This window comes from Gracilinanus agilis, chromosome 6 (assembly GCF_016433145.1).
Source record: "Gracilinanus agilis isolate LMUSP501 chromosome 6, AgileGrace, whole genome shotgun sequence".
NCBI lineage: Eukaryota > Metazoa > Chordata > Mammalia > Didelphimorphia > Didelphidae > Gracilinanus > Gracilinanus agilis.
The window spans coordinates 55073870-55090099 of NC_058135.1; the positions used below are offsets into that span (position 1 = coordinate 55073870).

Consider the following 16230-nt stretch of genomic DNA (forward strand, 5'->3'; position numbering starts at 1 on the left):
TGTCACTTTGTCATTGAGATATTTCATGTTTCCTTCTATTTTATCAGTCTTTTGACTTTGTTTTATTTGTTCTTGCTGTCTTGAGAGATCATTAGCTTCTAATTGCTCAATTCTAGCCTTTAGGGACTGGTTTTCAGCTATAATCTTTTGGTTTTTGGCTATGATCTTTTGGTTTTCTTTTTCAATCTGATCATTTCTGGTGTTCAATTTGCTTATCAGTTCATTTGATTTCTGAGCCTCACTTTCCAATTGCAAAATTCTGCCTTTTAAACTGTCATTTTCTTGCCAGATCTCTTCCATCTTTCTCATCATCTCAGATTTGAACTCTTCAATAGCTTGTGACCAGTTTTCATTATTTTGAGAAGGTTTGGATATGGTTACTTGTTTGTTTTCCTCTGTTGTTTGGATTTTCTCTGTGTAAAAGTTGTCAAGTGTTAGAGTTCTTCTTGATAATCTTTCTCTTCTGGGGTTCCCAATTTCGGCTTGCCATTGTTAGACCTGCGCCTTCAGGGCTTTATCCTCACACTCAGGGTCTGTCTGTGCTGTCTAGGCTCCTGAAGTCTCAGGTCTTGTCGTTGTCGGGGTGGAGCCTCCTGGTATACCCTGGTCTGCCTCTCTGCCCGAGGCTCCTTCAGCAGTCTCAGGGAGCTGCTTCCACAGCTGTGCTCCTGTCTGCATAGGGTTCCCACTTGAGGTCCAAGTCTGCACTCGAGATCCTTGTCCGCGCCTAAGTCAATGCCTTCACCCGCGCACGTGCTCAGAGTCTGTATTTAAAGTCCGTGTGCGTTCTTTAGCCTCTTGGGGTCCTAAGTCTTGCTGCTCTCAGGAACAAGCCCTGGAGCTGCCAATGACTTAATGGGTGCCCTAAACCTGCTTTAACTCTTGTGCGCTGGCCTTGGCGTTGTACGTGGTGGGGGGGGGTGGGGGAGGGGCTTCTTCCTCTCTCATTTAATGAGAGCTGTTTCACACCTTTATAGCCTGGAAATGCCCTGATTCCATGTACCTTCAATGCTGCGCTCTGTTGTGGGGTCCCTTCATTTGTCTGGATTTGTTTTTATGTCCCCTTGAGGAGTCCAGTATGCTTTGGTTAGGAGAGATCAAGCAGCTGCTCCTTACTCTGCCACCATCTTAACCGGAAGTTGCGTATTCTCCTGGATGATATTTTAATTTTATTTTTTTTAAACCCTTACCTTCTGTCTCAGAATTAGTCCTGTGTATTGGTTTTAAGGCAGAAGAGTGGTAAAGGCGAGGCAACAGAGGTTAAGAGATTTGCCCAGGGTCACACAGGCCTAGCTCTCAAGGCACTGAGCTACCCAGCTGCTCCCAATATTTTAAAAGTATTTTGAAGAATTCCTGACAGACCTGCAAATTTAGGTTATCCCAAAAGTCTCAGTGCAGTTTTAAGTATTAAAGCATAAAATGTTATTAAATTTTTTTATTAAAGCTATTAATTAACATCATTAATATTAACTATTAACTATTAATTATTAATGAATTAATAGTAAACATTAAGGTTTAGATAGTTTAAAACTGAAGAAACTTTTGGGATACCCTTTCTACAAATAACTAGGCATATATAAAATTAAGTGCTTTTTAAAAGTTAGGTCAATTTAAAAATAAGTTTTTTTTTTTTCCTCTTCAGTTATATATGCAGGAAATGAAAACAGATTTATCTTCCTTGCTCTGCAAAAATATTATCCTGAAACCTATAAAAACTGTTTTTGTTGGTCTAATAGTCCCCTTAGACTCTTGAACCCCACCACTGGTTACATACCATACAAAGTTCAAATAAAATAATTCCAAGGGACCATACATCAGATTTGGGGCCAGAAGGCAATGGCTTTTCACTTGGAGTGTGGTCACTGGGCTTGATGATTCCTTGTGCAATGACCTCAGGTGCCAGGTAGGATGGGTACCTACGAGAGGTTATTAACATAAGAAATAATTACTAGACAGATCAAGATGTCTGGAAGATTAAAAAATATATTCTTACTACAAACACAGGAAGTTCCAGGAACAGGACGGCCTTGGCAACGGCTGTTGCTAAGTGGAATTGTGTACCAACCACAGGAATTGGGAGAGGCCTACATCCCTGGGGTTCCAAAAATAATTATAGGCCTAAAAAGATTTTAATATTCTTTGCCTCTTCCTCTTGCATTAATGCCTTGTTTTTTCTTCCCTCCCTGTTCCTTCTCTAATTGCCTCCCCCATTTCCTCTAAACAGCCACATTCTCATTATCCTATCTTTTCTCCTTCAAAGTATTGCTTAATTATGTACCTCATCATTTATCTCCTCTTAGAACTCTGAAATACCACTATTTTGTGAAACAACCTAGCCTTAATAACAAGGGAACTTGAGAATTTTGTTCTTAGATTTCTGGAGAGAAATGGAATTGGTATAGTTTAAGTAAATACTCAAGCACTAAAGAACTAATTAATTTCAGTGTGAATAGAAATTTATTATACTGTATTTTAGTTTGTTAATGCTCTTTCTTCATTTATGGATAGGTTCAGTTGAGAACATTAGTATGTATTACAAATGCCTTAATGAGACAATCTGGATCTTCAGAAACAAGTCATTTGTTCTCCCTCTTCCCCCAAACAGCTCTAAGTCATGCTGTCTGTGCTATTTATTTATATAGAAATATATAATAAAGCCAAATAAGTAAAAAACACTTTAAAATTTTTGAGAATGAAGATAACAACAATTTATTCCAAAGCTAACTTATTCCTGTTTTCCAGAAATGCAAATTAACCATCCATTATTCTAGTTTGTTACAGGCATTTGATTCCTGATTTGGTGAATGAGTATTGTTAATTCAATGACCAAATCCAAATGGATTCCTAGGTTTCCACAGAGATATGTGAGCTTCCTAATGGTATCTAGTTGGTGATAAAAATTGTGAGGACAAAAGATCACATTTTTCTACCAAATCAACCAAAGATGGATAGATAATGGGTATGTGTGTGTGTATATATATATGTGTGTGTATATATGTGTGTGTGTGTGTGTGTGTGTGTGTGTGTGTGTGTGTGTGTGTGTGTGTGTATGTATATAATATAACATATAAATCTCACTTGCTAAAGAAACTGCAACCTCATCGCCTAGTCTGGAAGATTGCTCTCCAACAGAGTCCATGACACATGCTGGCAGAAGCCAACAAACTCCAGGTCTTTGTTGATGGGTGCCTGTGTCACATCTTGGACATCAGATGGCAGACCTGGCGGAGATCTGCCGAGAACAAGACAGGGACCGTCGGAGTGACATGGGCCCAGTTGGGGGAAGTTGCCCAGAACAGAGTCCATTGGCGTGAGATGGTTGAGGCCCTATGCTCCTCTGGGAGTCAATAGGAATAATAACAAGAATAAAAACATAACATAATATAATATAATATATATGGGTATATGGATATATGTGTGTGTGTACAAAATATGGTATAGATATGGGCAAATAAGGGTCTGGGAGACATTGTAGTATAGTGGAAAGAACACGAACTCTAGTGTTGGAAGGATCTAGATTCCAATTCTGTCTCTGATGCCCACTATTCTACTATTTGTGCACCCTAAACAAGTCACTAAACTTTCCTGAGCCTCAGTTTCCTCATCTATAAAATGAAGAGATTGAACCAGATAGATTCTGAGGCTCCTCTTCACTCTAAAGTTGCTATCTAATGAATACTACAGTAGCACTGTCATGTCAAAAATTTTTCACTAAAAACTGAACATGAACACTATAATTATTCTTTTAATATTAATTCTTTTAAGAAGGGATGAGAATGAGTTAAAATAACATGCACTAACAATATTCTCATCAATGGATTCTTTTAGCTGGCTACTCATTTTTTTTAAACTACAGTTGGTCATCAAACATTTATTAAGCACCTACTATGTGCCAGGAACTGTGTTAAATGCTGAAGATTAAAAAGAAAGTGAAAGCCAGGCTGTGCTTTAAAGGAGCTCATAAAGAACCAAGAACAATAAGTAGAATCCAGCATTGAGTGTAGCTGACCAGGTAAATCTAGCATAGGCTTTCATCATCTCTTTCTGGTGTTTTAACATACTTAGCTACTTGGCCAGTTGAAATGAAAGCTCAAAGTCCTAAACCAGATGTTAACAGTTTACTTTTTGTTTTTGTTTTTGTTCCTTAAAATTTGCTTTTTGAACTAACTGCAAGTTTCTTCTGGGGTAAATATTTTCTTTCATGCCTTGGCTATTTGATCACTTTATTTTTCCTGGATAATATTTCATGTTTTGCTTTTTGATACTTTCAGGCAACACTAAAGGTCTAAGACTTCAAAGGAAGCTAGACCTCCTGGTAACGTAAGACCACTTCACCCACTTCCAATTTTAAATTCAGGTTCAATTCTCTAAGCTGCTTGGTCACTTCCTCTCCTTCTCACTGTCCGGTCCCATTAAGACCTAAAATACTTTGAGGGGGAAATTTAAAGTTGTTTTTTTTCTTTTTTAAATTAGTCCTTTCATAAAGGCCTGCTTAAAATTTTTTTTTAAATAAGAACTTAGCGAACATCAACAAATATAAACATTTTTATATACAAGGAAGAGAATAAAGTATTGTGTGTAAACCATCTATTACAATTATATGCAACTTGTTATTTAAAGTATATATTAAACTAAACATGGTGTCAACATTGCTTTCCTTGTCTGTGTCCTTTCTGAGCTTATTTCTGCTCTTTCCTAATTTTTAAATGTGCGGTTTATTGAATTTTCCTTATTGCATCACTATCAGCTTTTCTACACTGCTTATAGTTGTCTCCCTTAAGGAACAGGTCTAACCAAGTAAAATCTGTGGCGAAGTCTGATTCACCCTGCATCACCATCACCTCTGCTAAGATGTGGGAAACTTGGTTCATCATTAATCTGCCGCAGTCATGATTAATCCTTGTTAATCAGGGTTATTAAAGTTGTTTTATTTTAAAATACTGCAGTCAATGCATGTTTTGTTCTATTCACTTCTCTCTTCCATTAGTTCATAAAAATCTTCCCAAGTTTAACTGAATCTGTTCCTCCTGTCATTCCTCACACTATGATAATATTCCATTAAATCCATGTACTGTAATTTGTTCAATCATTCCCCAACTGAGGGCAACTGATTTGGTCTCCAGTTCTTTCCATATACGTAACCCAGGCTCTGAGCACTGGATCTGGACTTTCTTTTTCTCCTTTAATGTTCCCTTTATGATCTGAGTTCATTTTGCATTTGGATGATTGCTTCCCCTACTCTACCTTCCTTCTGAAACCTTTCTTCCCTCTCTTCTTGTCTTGACCTATAACTGTTATTTTTAAAAATGATGAAGGCTGATATTATGAGGAAAACTAATATTTTATTTAGGCCCATGTTGGTAGAATAAAATCAACCACACGCCTGTAAAAATTTCAAATTGCCGCCTCAGCCATTAAGTTCCCTACCTTCCCTCATCTTGTCTGTGTAGCAAAAGAGAGAGAGCCAAGCCTGACTTCCCAATATTTAAAGCCAGGTTTTACCTTGAAGAGGTCATCCAAAACAGGAAACCCATTGGACCATGGGAAATGTAGTTTCAAAGTCCTCCACATATCCACAGGAAGTTGTCATATATCTACAGACAGGCACTTCCCTTGCATATAAATCTGGTCCTTTTTCTCTCTTATAGAATGGCAAGTTCCTGTAGTCTTAGCTGCAAATGGGTAAGTGCGGTATTACTGCATTGTGTCCTACAGACTAGTAGGATGGAAATTATATAAATTGGACCCTAATATAAGGGCCTGTTATGAATTTATTTTGTTTATTCAGAAATTTTATATACATATTTTGATATTTTGATTCTGATTTTAAATGTTTTCTTTCTCCCAAAGTTTCATTTTTCTTCTATTTGGTTTTCTTTTTATGTTTTTGTTTTTTCTTTTGAATTGACTCATATACCCCGTAACTCAACCATGTATCCTGAGCTGATCTGGGTATTTCTTTTTTAAATACCCACATGGGGGGGTGGGGGGGATTGTATTTTTATAAAATCCAAGATTTAATTTTTTGATTTTGCTCAAGAAAAATTCTCAGGGAAAGAAGCTTGCTGATTCCTTAATCCAGAGAATGAACTGTTTGCAGAGAGATGCCTGAAGAATCTACATTGAATCAAGAGATCCAGAATGAACTTTGGGATACAATTGATTGAACTGATGGGGTTTGAACAGTTACTTTGAATGAAATTTTATGCCAATAGGGGACTGGCCCCAATTGGTTTCTTGTCAAAGCACTTAGCAAAACATTGGTTTTGGGTTTTCTCTCTTCCATCCCCCTCTTATCTCTAACTATTGTAGTTAAAAGACTTTTGTGAGTATAAGATGATTATGTAAAATGATCACTTGGGGTGACTAGGCACCCAAATTGATCATCAGGGGAGATTGTGTAAATGGAATTAGTTCAAACCCATTCATAGTTAAAACTCTAGCCACCAGAGTTAATGTCATCCCCACCTCCCTCAAAAGGGGTGGGGAGATGAGTTACCCACAAGTGACAATAAGTAACAAATCAAGAACAAGGGACGACGGCCCTTTGGGCAGTCCAAAACAGTGTAGTGGCTGCCATTTGTCCACTTGAATTAGAGGTGGGCCCACAGGAAGTGACGAAAGCTGCTGTCCTTCAAATATGATGGTAAACTTCCTGTTGAGGCAGTTGGCGCTTTGAACTTGGTGCTGAAGGATCTCTGCTGAGACCTCAGGCAGCTTCCATTATGATTGTCATGTGGGTAAGTTAGGCTGACTTCTTTTTGCCTACCTTGGCATTTCTAGAGCCTTTACCTCAATAAGGCTTCTTTGTCTCTAATTGCTAAGGCCTTGCCACTAGTAGCCTACTTTAATTAGCCTTTTAAGCCTCTCTTGGTCCTGACCTCTGCCAGTCCAGGCCAACCTCTCCCTCTCTCTATTTCCCTACCTTCTACCTTCCCAAATTGTAAATAAACTACCATAAAACCCATCCTGACTTGGGTCTATTTTTTTTTAAAATTTTTATACAATTATTAATATTCATTTTTAACTTGATTACATGCTTCATACCCCTACTTTCCCCTTCACCCCCGGTTCTCCCCTCACCCATGGCTGACGAACATTTCCACTGGTTGTAACATGTGTCCTTGTTTAGGGCCGATTTCCATATTGTTGTTAGTTGCATTGGTGTGGTTGTTTCTAGTCCACATCCCCAATCATGTCCACCCTAACCCATGGGTTCAAGCAGTTGTTTTTCTTAAATGTTTCCTCTCCTGCAGTCCTTCCTCTGAATGTAGGTAGCATTCTTTTTTTCATTATTTCCCTTGATATTCTTGATCTTTTGTTATTCCAAATGAAATTTGTTATAGTTTTTTCTAATTCAGTAAAGAAGTTTTTTGGTAGCTTGATAGGTATGGCGCTAAATAGGTAAATTAATTTGGGTAGAATTGTCATTTTTATTATGTTAGCTCGACCTACCCATGAGCAATCAATGGCTTTCCGATTGTTTAGATCCAGTTTTATTTGTTTGGAAAGTGTTTTGTAGTTGTTTTCATATAATTGCTGTGTTTGTTTTGGTAGATAGATTCCTAAGTATTTTATATTGTCTAGGGTGATTTTAAATGGTGTTTCTCTTTCTACTTCTTGCTGCTCTAGTGTGTTGGAAATGTATAGAAATGCTGATGATTTATGTGCATTTATTTTGTATCCTGCCACTTTGCTAAAGTTGTTGATTATTTCTACTAGCTTCTTAGTTGATTCTCTAGGATTTTTTAAGTATACCATCATATCATCTGCAAAGAGTGATAGCTTAGTCTCCTCATTGCCTATTTTGATACCTTTGATTTCTTTCTCTTCTCTAATTGCTATTGCTAGTGTTTCTAGTACTATGTTGAATAATAGAGGTGATAATGAGCATCCTTGTTTCACTCCTGATTTTATTGGGAAGGCTTTTAATTTATCCCCATTGCATATAATGCTTGTTGATGGTTTTAGGTATATACTGTTTATTATTTTTAGGAAAGGTCCTTCTATTCCTATACTTTTCAGTGTTTTCAATAGGAATGGATGCTGTATTTTGTCAAAGGCTTTTTCAGCATCTATTGATATAATCATGTGATTTTTGTTTGTTAGACTGTTGATAAGGTCAGTTATGTGGATGGTTTTCCTAATGTTGAACCATCCTTGCATTCCTGGTATAAATCCCACCTGATCATGGTGGATGATTTTCTTAATTACTTGCTGGAGACTCTTTGCTAGCATTCTATTTAAGATTTTTGCTTCTATGTTCATTAGGGAGATTGGTCTATAGTTTTCTTTCTCTGTTTTTGATCTACCTACCTGGCTTTGGAATCAGTACCATATTTGTGTCATTAAAGGAATTTGGTAGGACTCCTTCTTTGCTTATCATATCAAATAATTTGTATAGTATTGGGATTAGTTGCTCTTAGAATGTTTGATAGAATTCACTTGTGAATCCATCAGGTCCTGGTGATTTTTTCTTAGGGAGTTCTTTGATGGCTTGTTCAATTTCTTTTTCTGATATGGATTGTTTAGGTATTCTATTTCTTCTGCTGTTAATGTAGGCAATTTATATTTTTGTAAATATTCATCCATATCTCCTAAATTGTTATATTTATTGCCATGTAATTGGGCGAAATAGTTTTTAATGATTGCCTTAATTTCCCCTTCATTAGAGGTGAGATCTTCCTTTTCATCTTTGATATTGTCAATTTGGTTTTCTTCTTTCCTTTTTTTTTATTAGATTGACTAGTACTTTGTCTATTTTATCTGTTTTTTCAAAATACCACCTTCTAGTCTTATTTATTAATTCAATAGTTCTTTTACTTTCAATTTTATTAATTTCTCCCTTAAAATAGTATTTTTAATTTAGTTTTCATCTGGGGATTTTTAATTTCCTCGCTTTCTAGTTTTTTTAGTTGCATGCCCAATTCATTAAGCTCTGCCCTCCTTAATTTGTTAATATATGCACTCAAGGATATAAATTTCTCCCTGAGTACTGCCTTGGCTGCATCCCACAGAGTTTGGAAGGATGTCTCATCATTGTCATTCTATTCAATGAAATTGTTGATGGTTTCTATGATTTCTTCTTTGACTAATTGGTTTTGGAGAATCATATTGTTTAATTTCCAATTGGTTTTTGATTTGCCTGTCCAGATGCCCATACTAATTATTATCTTTATTGCATTATGATCTGAGAAGGTTACATTTATTATTTCTGCTCTTTTGCATTTGTTTGCAATGTATCTATGCCCTATTCCATGGGCATTCTTTGTGAATGTACCATGTGCAGCTGAAAAGAAGGTGTATTCCCTTTTGTCCCTATTTATTTTTCTCCACATATTAATTAAATCTAAATTTTCTAGGACTTCATTCAGCTCTCTTACCTCTTTCTTATTTATTTTTTGGTTTGATTTATCTAGATTTGAAAGAGGAATATTTAGATCTCCCACTATTATGGTTTTACTATCTATTTCCTTCTTGAGCTCTGCCAGTTTCTCCTTTATGAATTTGGATGCTATGCCGCTTGGTGCATACATATTGACCAGTGTTATTTCCTCATTGTTTATACTGCCTTTAATCAGGATGTAATGACCTTCCCTGTCTTTTTTAATCATATCTATTTTTACTTTGGCTTTGTCAGAGATCATAATAGCTACTCCTGCTTTCTTTTTCTCATTTGATACCCAAAAGATTTTGCTCAAGCCCTTAACCTTAAACTGGTGTATGGCCACCCGCCTCATATGTGTTTCTTGTAGACAACATATGGTAGGATTTTGGTTTCTAATCCACTCTGCTATTTGCTTCCGTTTTATGAGCGAGTTCATTCCATTCACATTCAGAGTTACAATTATCAGTTGTGCTTTCACTGACATTTTTGTATCCTCCCCTAGTCCTACCCCTTCTTCTTACACTCTTTCCTTTTAAACCAGTGGTTTGCTTTGAGCCAGTATCCCTTATCCCCTCCCTTGATTAACTTCCCTTTCTACCCCCTCCCTTATTATTCCCCTCTTTTTATTTTTAAAGGCCTAATGAATTCCCTCCCCCTTCTTCTCCCGTCCCTTTTTTGACCTCCCCACTCCCCTGCTCCCCTTGGTTTATCACTTCTGACTTTCTCAGAAGGGTTAGATAGAGTTTTATATCCCAATGGATAATATAGCTACTCTTCCCTCTCCGGGTTGATTACACTGAGTGTAAGATTTAAATATTACCTCTTAATGCTCTCTTCCTGTCCTTCTTATAATAGTATTTGTCCCCTCCCCTTCCCATGCCCCCTTTGTGTGTAATAGAATATCCTATTTTTTTTATTCAATCAAGTTTCTCTTGGTGTCCCCTACTATTCATCCCCCTCTTTCCCACCCCCTATGTCATCTTAGACCATTTAGTATCCTATCCTCTCCCTATGAATTATTCTTCTGGTTGCTATAATAGTGAATATTATAATAGTGAATAGAGTTCACTACAGAGAATTATACATAGCATTTCTCCACATAGGAATACAGATAATTAGATCTTATTTAAGCCCTTGAAGCGTCAAATTTTAAAAAAATATGAGTTTTCTTTCTTTCCCCTCTGTTTCTTATTTACCTTTTCATGTTTCTCTTGATTTTTCTGGTTGGATATCAAACTTTCCATTTAGTCCTGGTCTTTTCTGTGCAAATACTTGGAAATCTTCAATTTTGTTGAATGCTCATACTTTCCCCTGGAAGTATATAGTCAATTTTGATGGGTAGTTGATCCGTGGTTGAAGGCCCAGTTCTCTTGCCTTTCTGAATATCATATTCCAAGCCTTGTGGTCTTTTAGTGTGGAGGCTGCCAGATCCTGTGTGATCCTGATTGGTGCTCCTTGATATTTGAATTGTCTCTTTCTTGCTTCTTGTAAGATTTTTCTTTTACTTGGAAGCTCTTGAATTTGGCAATTATATTTCTGGATGTTGTCTTATCTGGATTGAGTGTAGAGGGTGTTCTATGGATCCTTTCAATGTCTATATTGCCCTCATGTTGTAGAACTTCAGGGCAATTTTGCTGAATAATTTCTTTAAGTATGGAGTCCAGGTTTCTATTAATTTCTGCCTTTTCTGGAAGACCAATGATTCTCAAATAGTCTCTTCTAGACTGGTTTTCTTGGTCTGTCACTTTGTCATTGAGATATTTCATGTTTCCTTCTATTTTATCAGTTTTTTGACTATGTTTTATTTGTTCTTGTTGTCTTGAGAGATCATTGGTTTCTAATTGTTCGATTCAAGCCTTTAAGGACTGGTTTTCAGCTATAATCATTTGGTTTTCGGCTATAATCTTTTGGGTTTCGGCTATAATCTTTAGGTTTTCCTTTTCAGTCTGGTCATTTCTGGTCTTCAGTTGACTTGCCTCACTTTCTAATTGCGAAATTCTGCCTTTTAAACTGTTATTTTCTTGCCAGATTTCTTCCATCTTCCTCAACATCTCATGTTTGAACTCTTCAATATTTTGTGACCAGCTTTCATTTTTTTTTGGGGGGGGGGGAGGTTTGGTTATTTGTTTGTCCTCCTCTGTTGTCTGGATTTTCTCTGTGTAGAAGTTGTCGAGTGTTCCAGCATTTTTCTTACTAATCTTTTTCTTCTGTGTTGCCATTGTTAGCCCCGTCCCTTTTCAGCTTTGTCTTCACACTCTGGGTCTGCCTGCCCCCTCTAAGCTCCCGGGGGCTCGGGTCTTCTTGTCCTGGGGTCAGGTCTCCCAGTAGTCCCTGGTCTGCCCCTCTACCCGAGGCTCCTTCAGCAGTCTCGGGGGCTGCTTCCACAGCAGGGCTCCCGTTTGCACCTCGTCCTCACTGGATGTCCTAGCCTGCCCAGGAGATCTCAATTCACTCCCAGGGCCCTGCCTTCACTGCACATAGGCTCAGGAAAGTCCCTTCTTTAGGGCTTTTCATTCACGCCCCGGGCAGCGCTTTCACCCACACAAGACCTGGTGAAATTCCCTGCTTTAGAGATTCACACCCCGGGGCAGCGCCGCAGGGGAAAGTCCATGAGTTCCCCCCCCCCCCAGCCTCTTGGGGTCCCACCACTGGCAGCTCACAGGTACAAGCCCTGGGGCTGCTAGTGGTTTACTGGTTGCCCCAATCCTCCTTTCACTCTTGTGCGTTGGCCTTGGCGTTGTGCGTGGTGTGTGTGTGGGGGTGGAGTAGCTTCTTCCTCTCGTGTTTTAGTGAGAGCTGTTTCACCCCTTTATAGCGTGAAAATGCCCCGATTCTGTGTACCTTCAATGCTGCACCCCGTTGTGGTGTTCTTTTGATCGTTTGGGTTCGTTTTTATGTCCCCTTGAGGAGTTTTGTATGCATCGGTTAGGAGAGATCGAGCAGCTGCTCCATACTCTGCCGCCATCTTAACCGGAAGTCCCCTTGGGTCTATTTTAATTATGGAATAAATCTGAATTTGATTGATTCCTGGCGACCACACCTTAAATATAATATCTAATTTTCCCTCTTACTTTGCCTAGCCGGTTTTATTATGCTCTATACTCAACACCTCTTTGCCCAGTTTAGCCAAAAGTGAGATTCCTAGAATGCCTAATCTCCCTCCCTTTCTCCTTTTTTATATATTCTTTTGGTGCACTCCATTTGGCAAAAAAAGACCAGATTTTTGGGTTCTGATAAGTTATTCTTTTCATTCTCTCTCTCCCTCCTTCTGTCTCCCTCTAGCTGTGTGAATATATTTGTATAAATATATATGTAAACAAAAAATAGTTGTTTTTGTTGCTGTTCAGTTGTTTCTGTCTTACTTTACTCTTTTGATCCATTTTGGGGTTTTCAGGGCAAAAATACTGGAGCAGTTTGCCATTTCCTTTTCTTTTCTTTCCTTTCTTTTTCTTTCTTTAATCCCTTACCTTCCACCTTAGAATCAATAGTATGTGTTGGCTCCAAGTCAGAAGAGTGATCAGGGCTAGGCAATGGGGGTTAAGTGACTTGCCCAGGGTCACACAGCTAGGCAGTATCAGAGGCCAGAATAGATCCTAGGATCTCTTGTCTCTGGGCCTGGCTCTCAATCCACTGAGCTACCCAGTTAGCCCCTGCTATTTCCTTTTATAGCTTATTTGACAAATAAGGAAACTGAGGCACATAGGTAAATGACTTTCCCAGGTCATGTGTCTAATAAATGTTTGAGTCTGCGTTTGAACTGAAATCTTCCTGACTCCAGGACCAGTCCTCTATCCACAACATCCTCTAGTTGTAGATAGACACACATTGCCAAAAAATTCTGGTCCATGTCATGATTAGTCAGGCCACATATGATATGATGAAAATTTGAAGCCTTTGACAATAGTAACACAGGAGACTAAATTTTCAAATACAAATGGACCCAATTTTCAAATCTCCCGGGGCAGCTAAATGTATCGTCCCACTTAGCTCTGCTTTGCACATTTTACACAAGCATCGTATCTGTTAGTGAGATCCCTGTCCATTTTCTTGCCCTTATATTTACCTATGAATGAAATTAAATTCTATATCATGGCGAAGGGTTTTACTATGGAATCATTGCCTGGAATTCTGTAAAGGCCTTCTTGCCAGTCTAAAGAAGGTCAGGGTTTGCTGATTTTTAGAGCATTATGAAATTATTAAAAAAATTAATTTTTATCTGAAAGAGACAAAACAGGAATCCATAATAATAGTAATAATAATAGTATGTATCATATATTATATATGTAAACATATTATAAACATTTTAATGTTTGTAAAATGCTTTCACATTTGACAGAGATGGTTCAAGAATTTTTCTTTTACTTTTAAATGGCTTTAAAAAGTTTTTAAACTTGAAAATGTATTTATAAATGTCAAAATGAAATAACACTGCTAAAATCTTAAAGTTGTAAAATATTTATTCTTACCCTATTGGGAAATCAACATCAGTGCCATGAGCTGTCATGTGGTAAAGTCCAAACTTAGCCAATTTAATATGTTCCTACAAGAGAAAAAGAGATGAAGTCTTTGAAAGTAAAGTAGCACGGAAAATTCTAATAATGTGATAAATGAAACCCACAGAAACCATTATACCAACAGGTCAAATGAGAAAAATGATTTCATCTATTTTTCAAAATTCTATCAAAACAAGCCACAGAATAGGTTCCGGGTTAAGATGGCGGCAGAGTAAGAAGCAGCTCTTAACCTCTCCTGACCGAAACACACAAAACTCCTCAAGGGGACATAAAAACAAGTCCAGACGAACGGAGGAACCCCACAACAGGGCACAGCATGGAAGGTACGTGGAATCGAGGCATTTCCATGGTATATAGGGGTGAAACAGCTCTCACTAAATCGCGGACTGAGCAACCACCCCACCCCGATCCCCTCCACACACAACACCTATAGCACCAAAGCCAGCTAAAAAGAAATAGAACAAGTTTGGGGCACCCATCGAGTCATTGGCAGCTCTGGGGCCTGTTCCTGAGAGCAGCAAGATTTAGGACCCCAATAAGCCAAAAAACGCACGCGAAATCTGAGCGCGGGAACAGAGTGGACACTGGGCGCAGAACGCCGGCTCAGAGCGCAGGCACGGGCAGAGGCTTGGGTGGAGGCAGACACAGCCAGGAGCTAAAGCTCTGAAACCCTGAGTGGGGAACCAGCTTGGACGGCTGTACGACTGTGGAAGCAGCGCCCTGAGACTTGTAAAGGAACCTCCGGCAGAGGATCAAGCAAGGGGGTCAACCAGGGGGCTTGACCTTGGAAAAAACCAGAACTCAGACCTCAGGAGCCAATAGACCGCGGACAAACCTGAGCGCGAGAATAAACCTGAGAAGCTGCTGGGCTAACAATGGCTACCCAGTCTCAGGAAGCTCAGAAGAGAAAGAATAACAACAAGAAAAAGAAGTCTTTAACACTCGACAACTTTTACACAGAGAAAATCCAGACAACCGAGCGAACAGAGGAGGAGAACAAACAAGCATCCGGACCCTCCTTAAATAAGGAAAACTCCTCACAAGCTATGGAAGAGTTCAAAATTGAGATTTTGAGGAAAATGGAAGAGATCTGGCAAGAAAATAACTGTTTAAAAGGTAGAATCTTGCAAATGGAAAGTGAGGATCAGAAACCAAATGAACTGATAAGCAAATTGAACACCAGAAATGTCCAGATTGAAAAGGAATACCAGAAGATTATGGTCGAAAACCAGAAGATCATAGCCGAAAACCAGAAGATTATAACCGAAAACCAGATGATTACAGCCGAAAATCAAAAGATCATAGCCGAAAACCCGAAAGATTATAGCCGAAAACCAATCCCTAAAGGCTAGAATTTTGCAATTAGAAGCTAATGATCTCTCAAGACAACAAGAACAAATAAAACAAAGTCAAAAGACTGAAAAAATAGAAGGAAACATGACCAGAGTGACAGACCAAGAAAACTGGTCTAGAAGAGACAATTTGAGAATAATTGGTCTTCCAGAAAAACCAGAAATTAATAGAAACCTGGACTTCATACTAACAGAAATAATCCAGCAAAATTGCCCTGAAGTCCTACAACAAGAGGGCAATATAGACATTGAAAGAATTCATAGAACACCTGCGACATTCGATCCAGAAAAGAAAACACCCAGAAATATCATTGCCGAATTCAAGAGTTTCCAAGCAAAAGAAAAAATCTTACAAGAAGCCAGAAAGAAACAATTCAAATATCAAGGAGCACCAATCAGGATCACACAGGATCTGGCAGCCTCCACGCTAAAAGATCGTAAGGCTTGGAATACGATATTCAGAAAGGCAAGAGAGCTGGGCCAGCAACCACGGATCAACTACCCATCAAAATTGACTATATATTTCTAGGGGAAATGTGAAGGAAGGGGGCCTAGCAGTACCAGATATTAAACTATACTACAAAGCAGCAGTCATCCAAACAATATGCTACTGGCTAAGAGACAGAGAGGAGGATCAATGGAATAGACTAGGGGTAAATGACATCAGCAAAACAGTGTATGATAAACCCAAAGAGCCCAACTTTTGGGACATGAATCCACTATTTGACAAAAACTGCTGGGAAATTTGGAAAACAATATGGGAGAGATTAGGTCTAGATCAACATCTCACACCCTACACCAAGATAAATTCAGAATGGGTGAACGACTTGAATATAAAGAGGGAAACTATAAACAAGTTAAGTGAACACAGAATAGTTTACTTGTCAGATCTGTGGGAAAGGAAAGACTTTAAAACCAAGCAAGAGTTAGAGAAAATTACAAAATGTAAATTAAATGGTTTTGATTATATTAAACT

General features: G+C 38.3%; 1 protein-coding gene across 1 annotated transcript in view; it reads right to left on the reverse strand.

The window, feature by feature from the left end:
- Positions 1 to 16230, reverse strand: part of TBCK (TBC1 domain containing kinase) — a 262360-nt gene that overhangs the window by 182878 nt on the left and 63252 nt on the right. The window contains exons 5-6 of the mRNA XM_044681636.1: positions 13855 to 13928; positions 1775 to 1916 (exon numbers count right to left, since the gene is read on the reverse strand). Of these exons, the coding sequence (XP_044537571.1) occupies positions 1775 to 1916; positions 13855 to 13928 (216 nt within the window). The remainder of the gene's footprint in view (positions 1 to 1774; positions 1917 to 13854; positions 13929 to 16230) is intronic.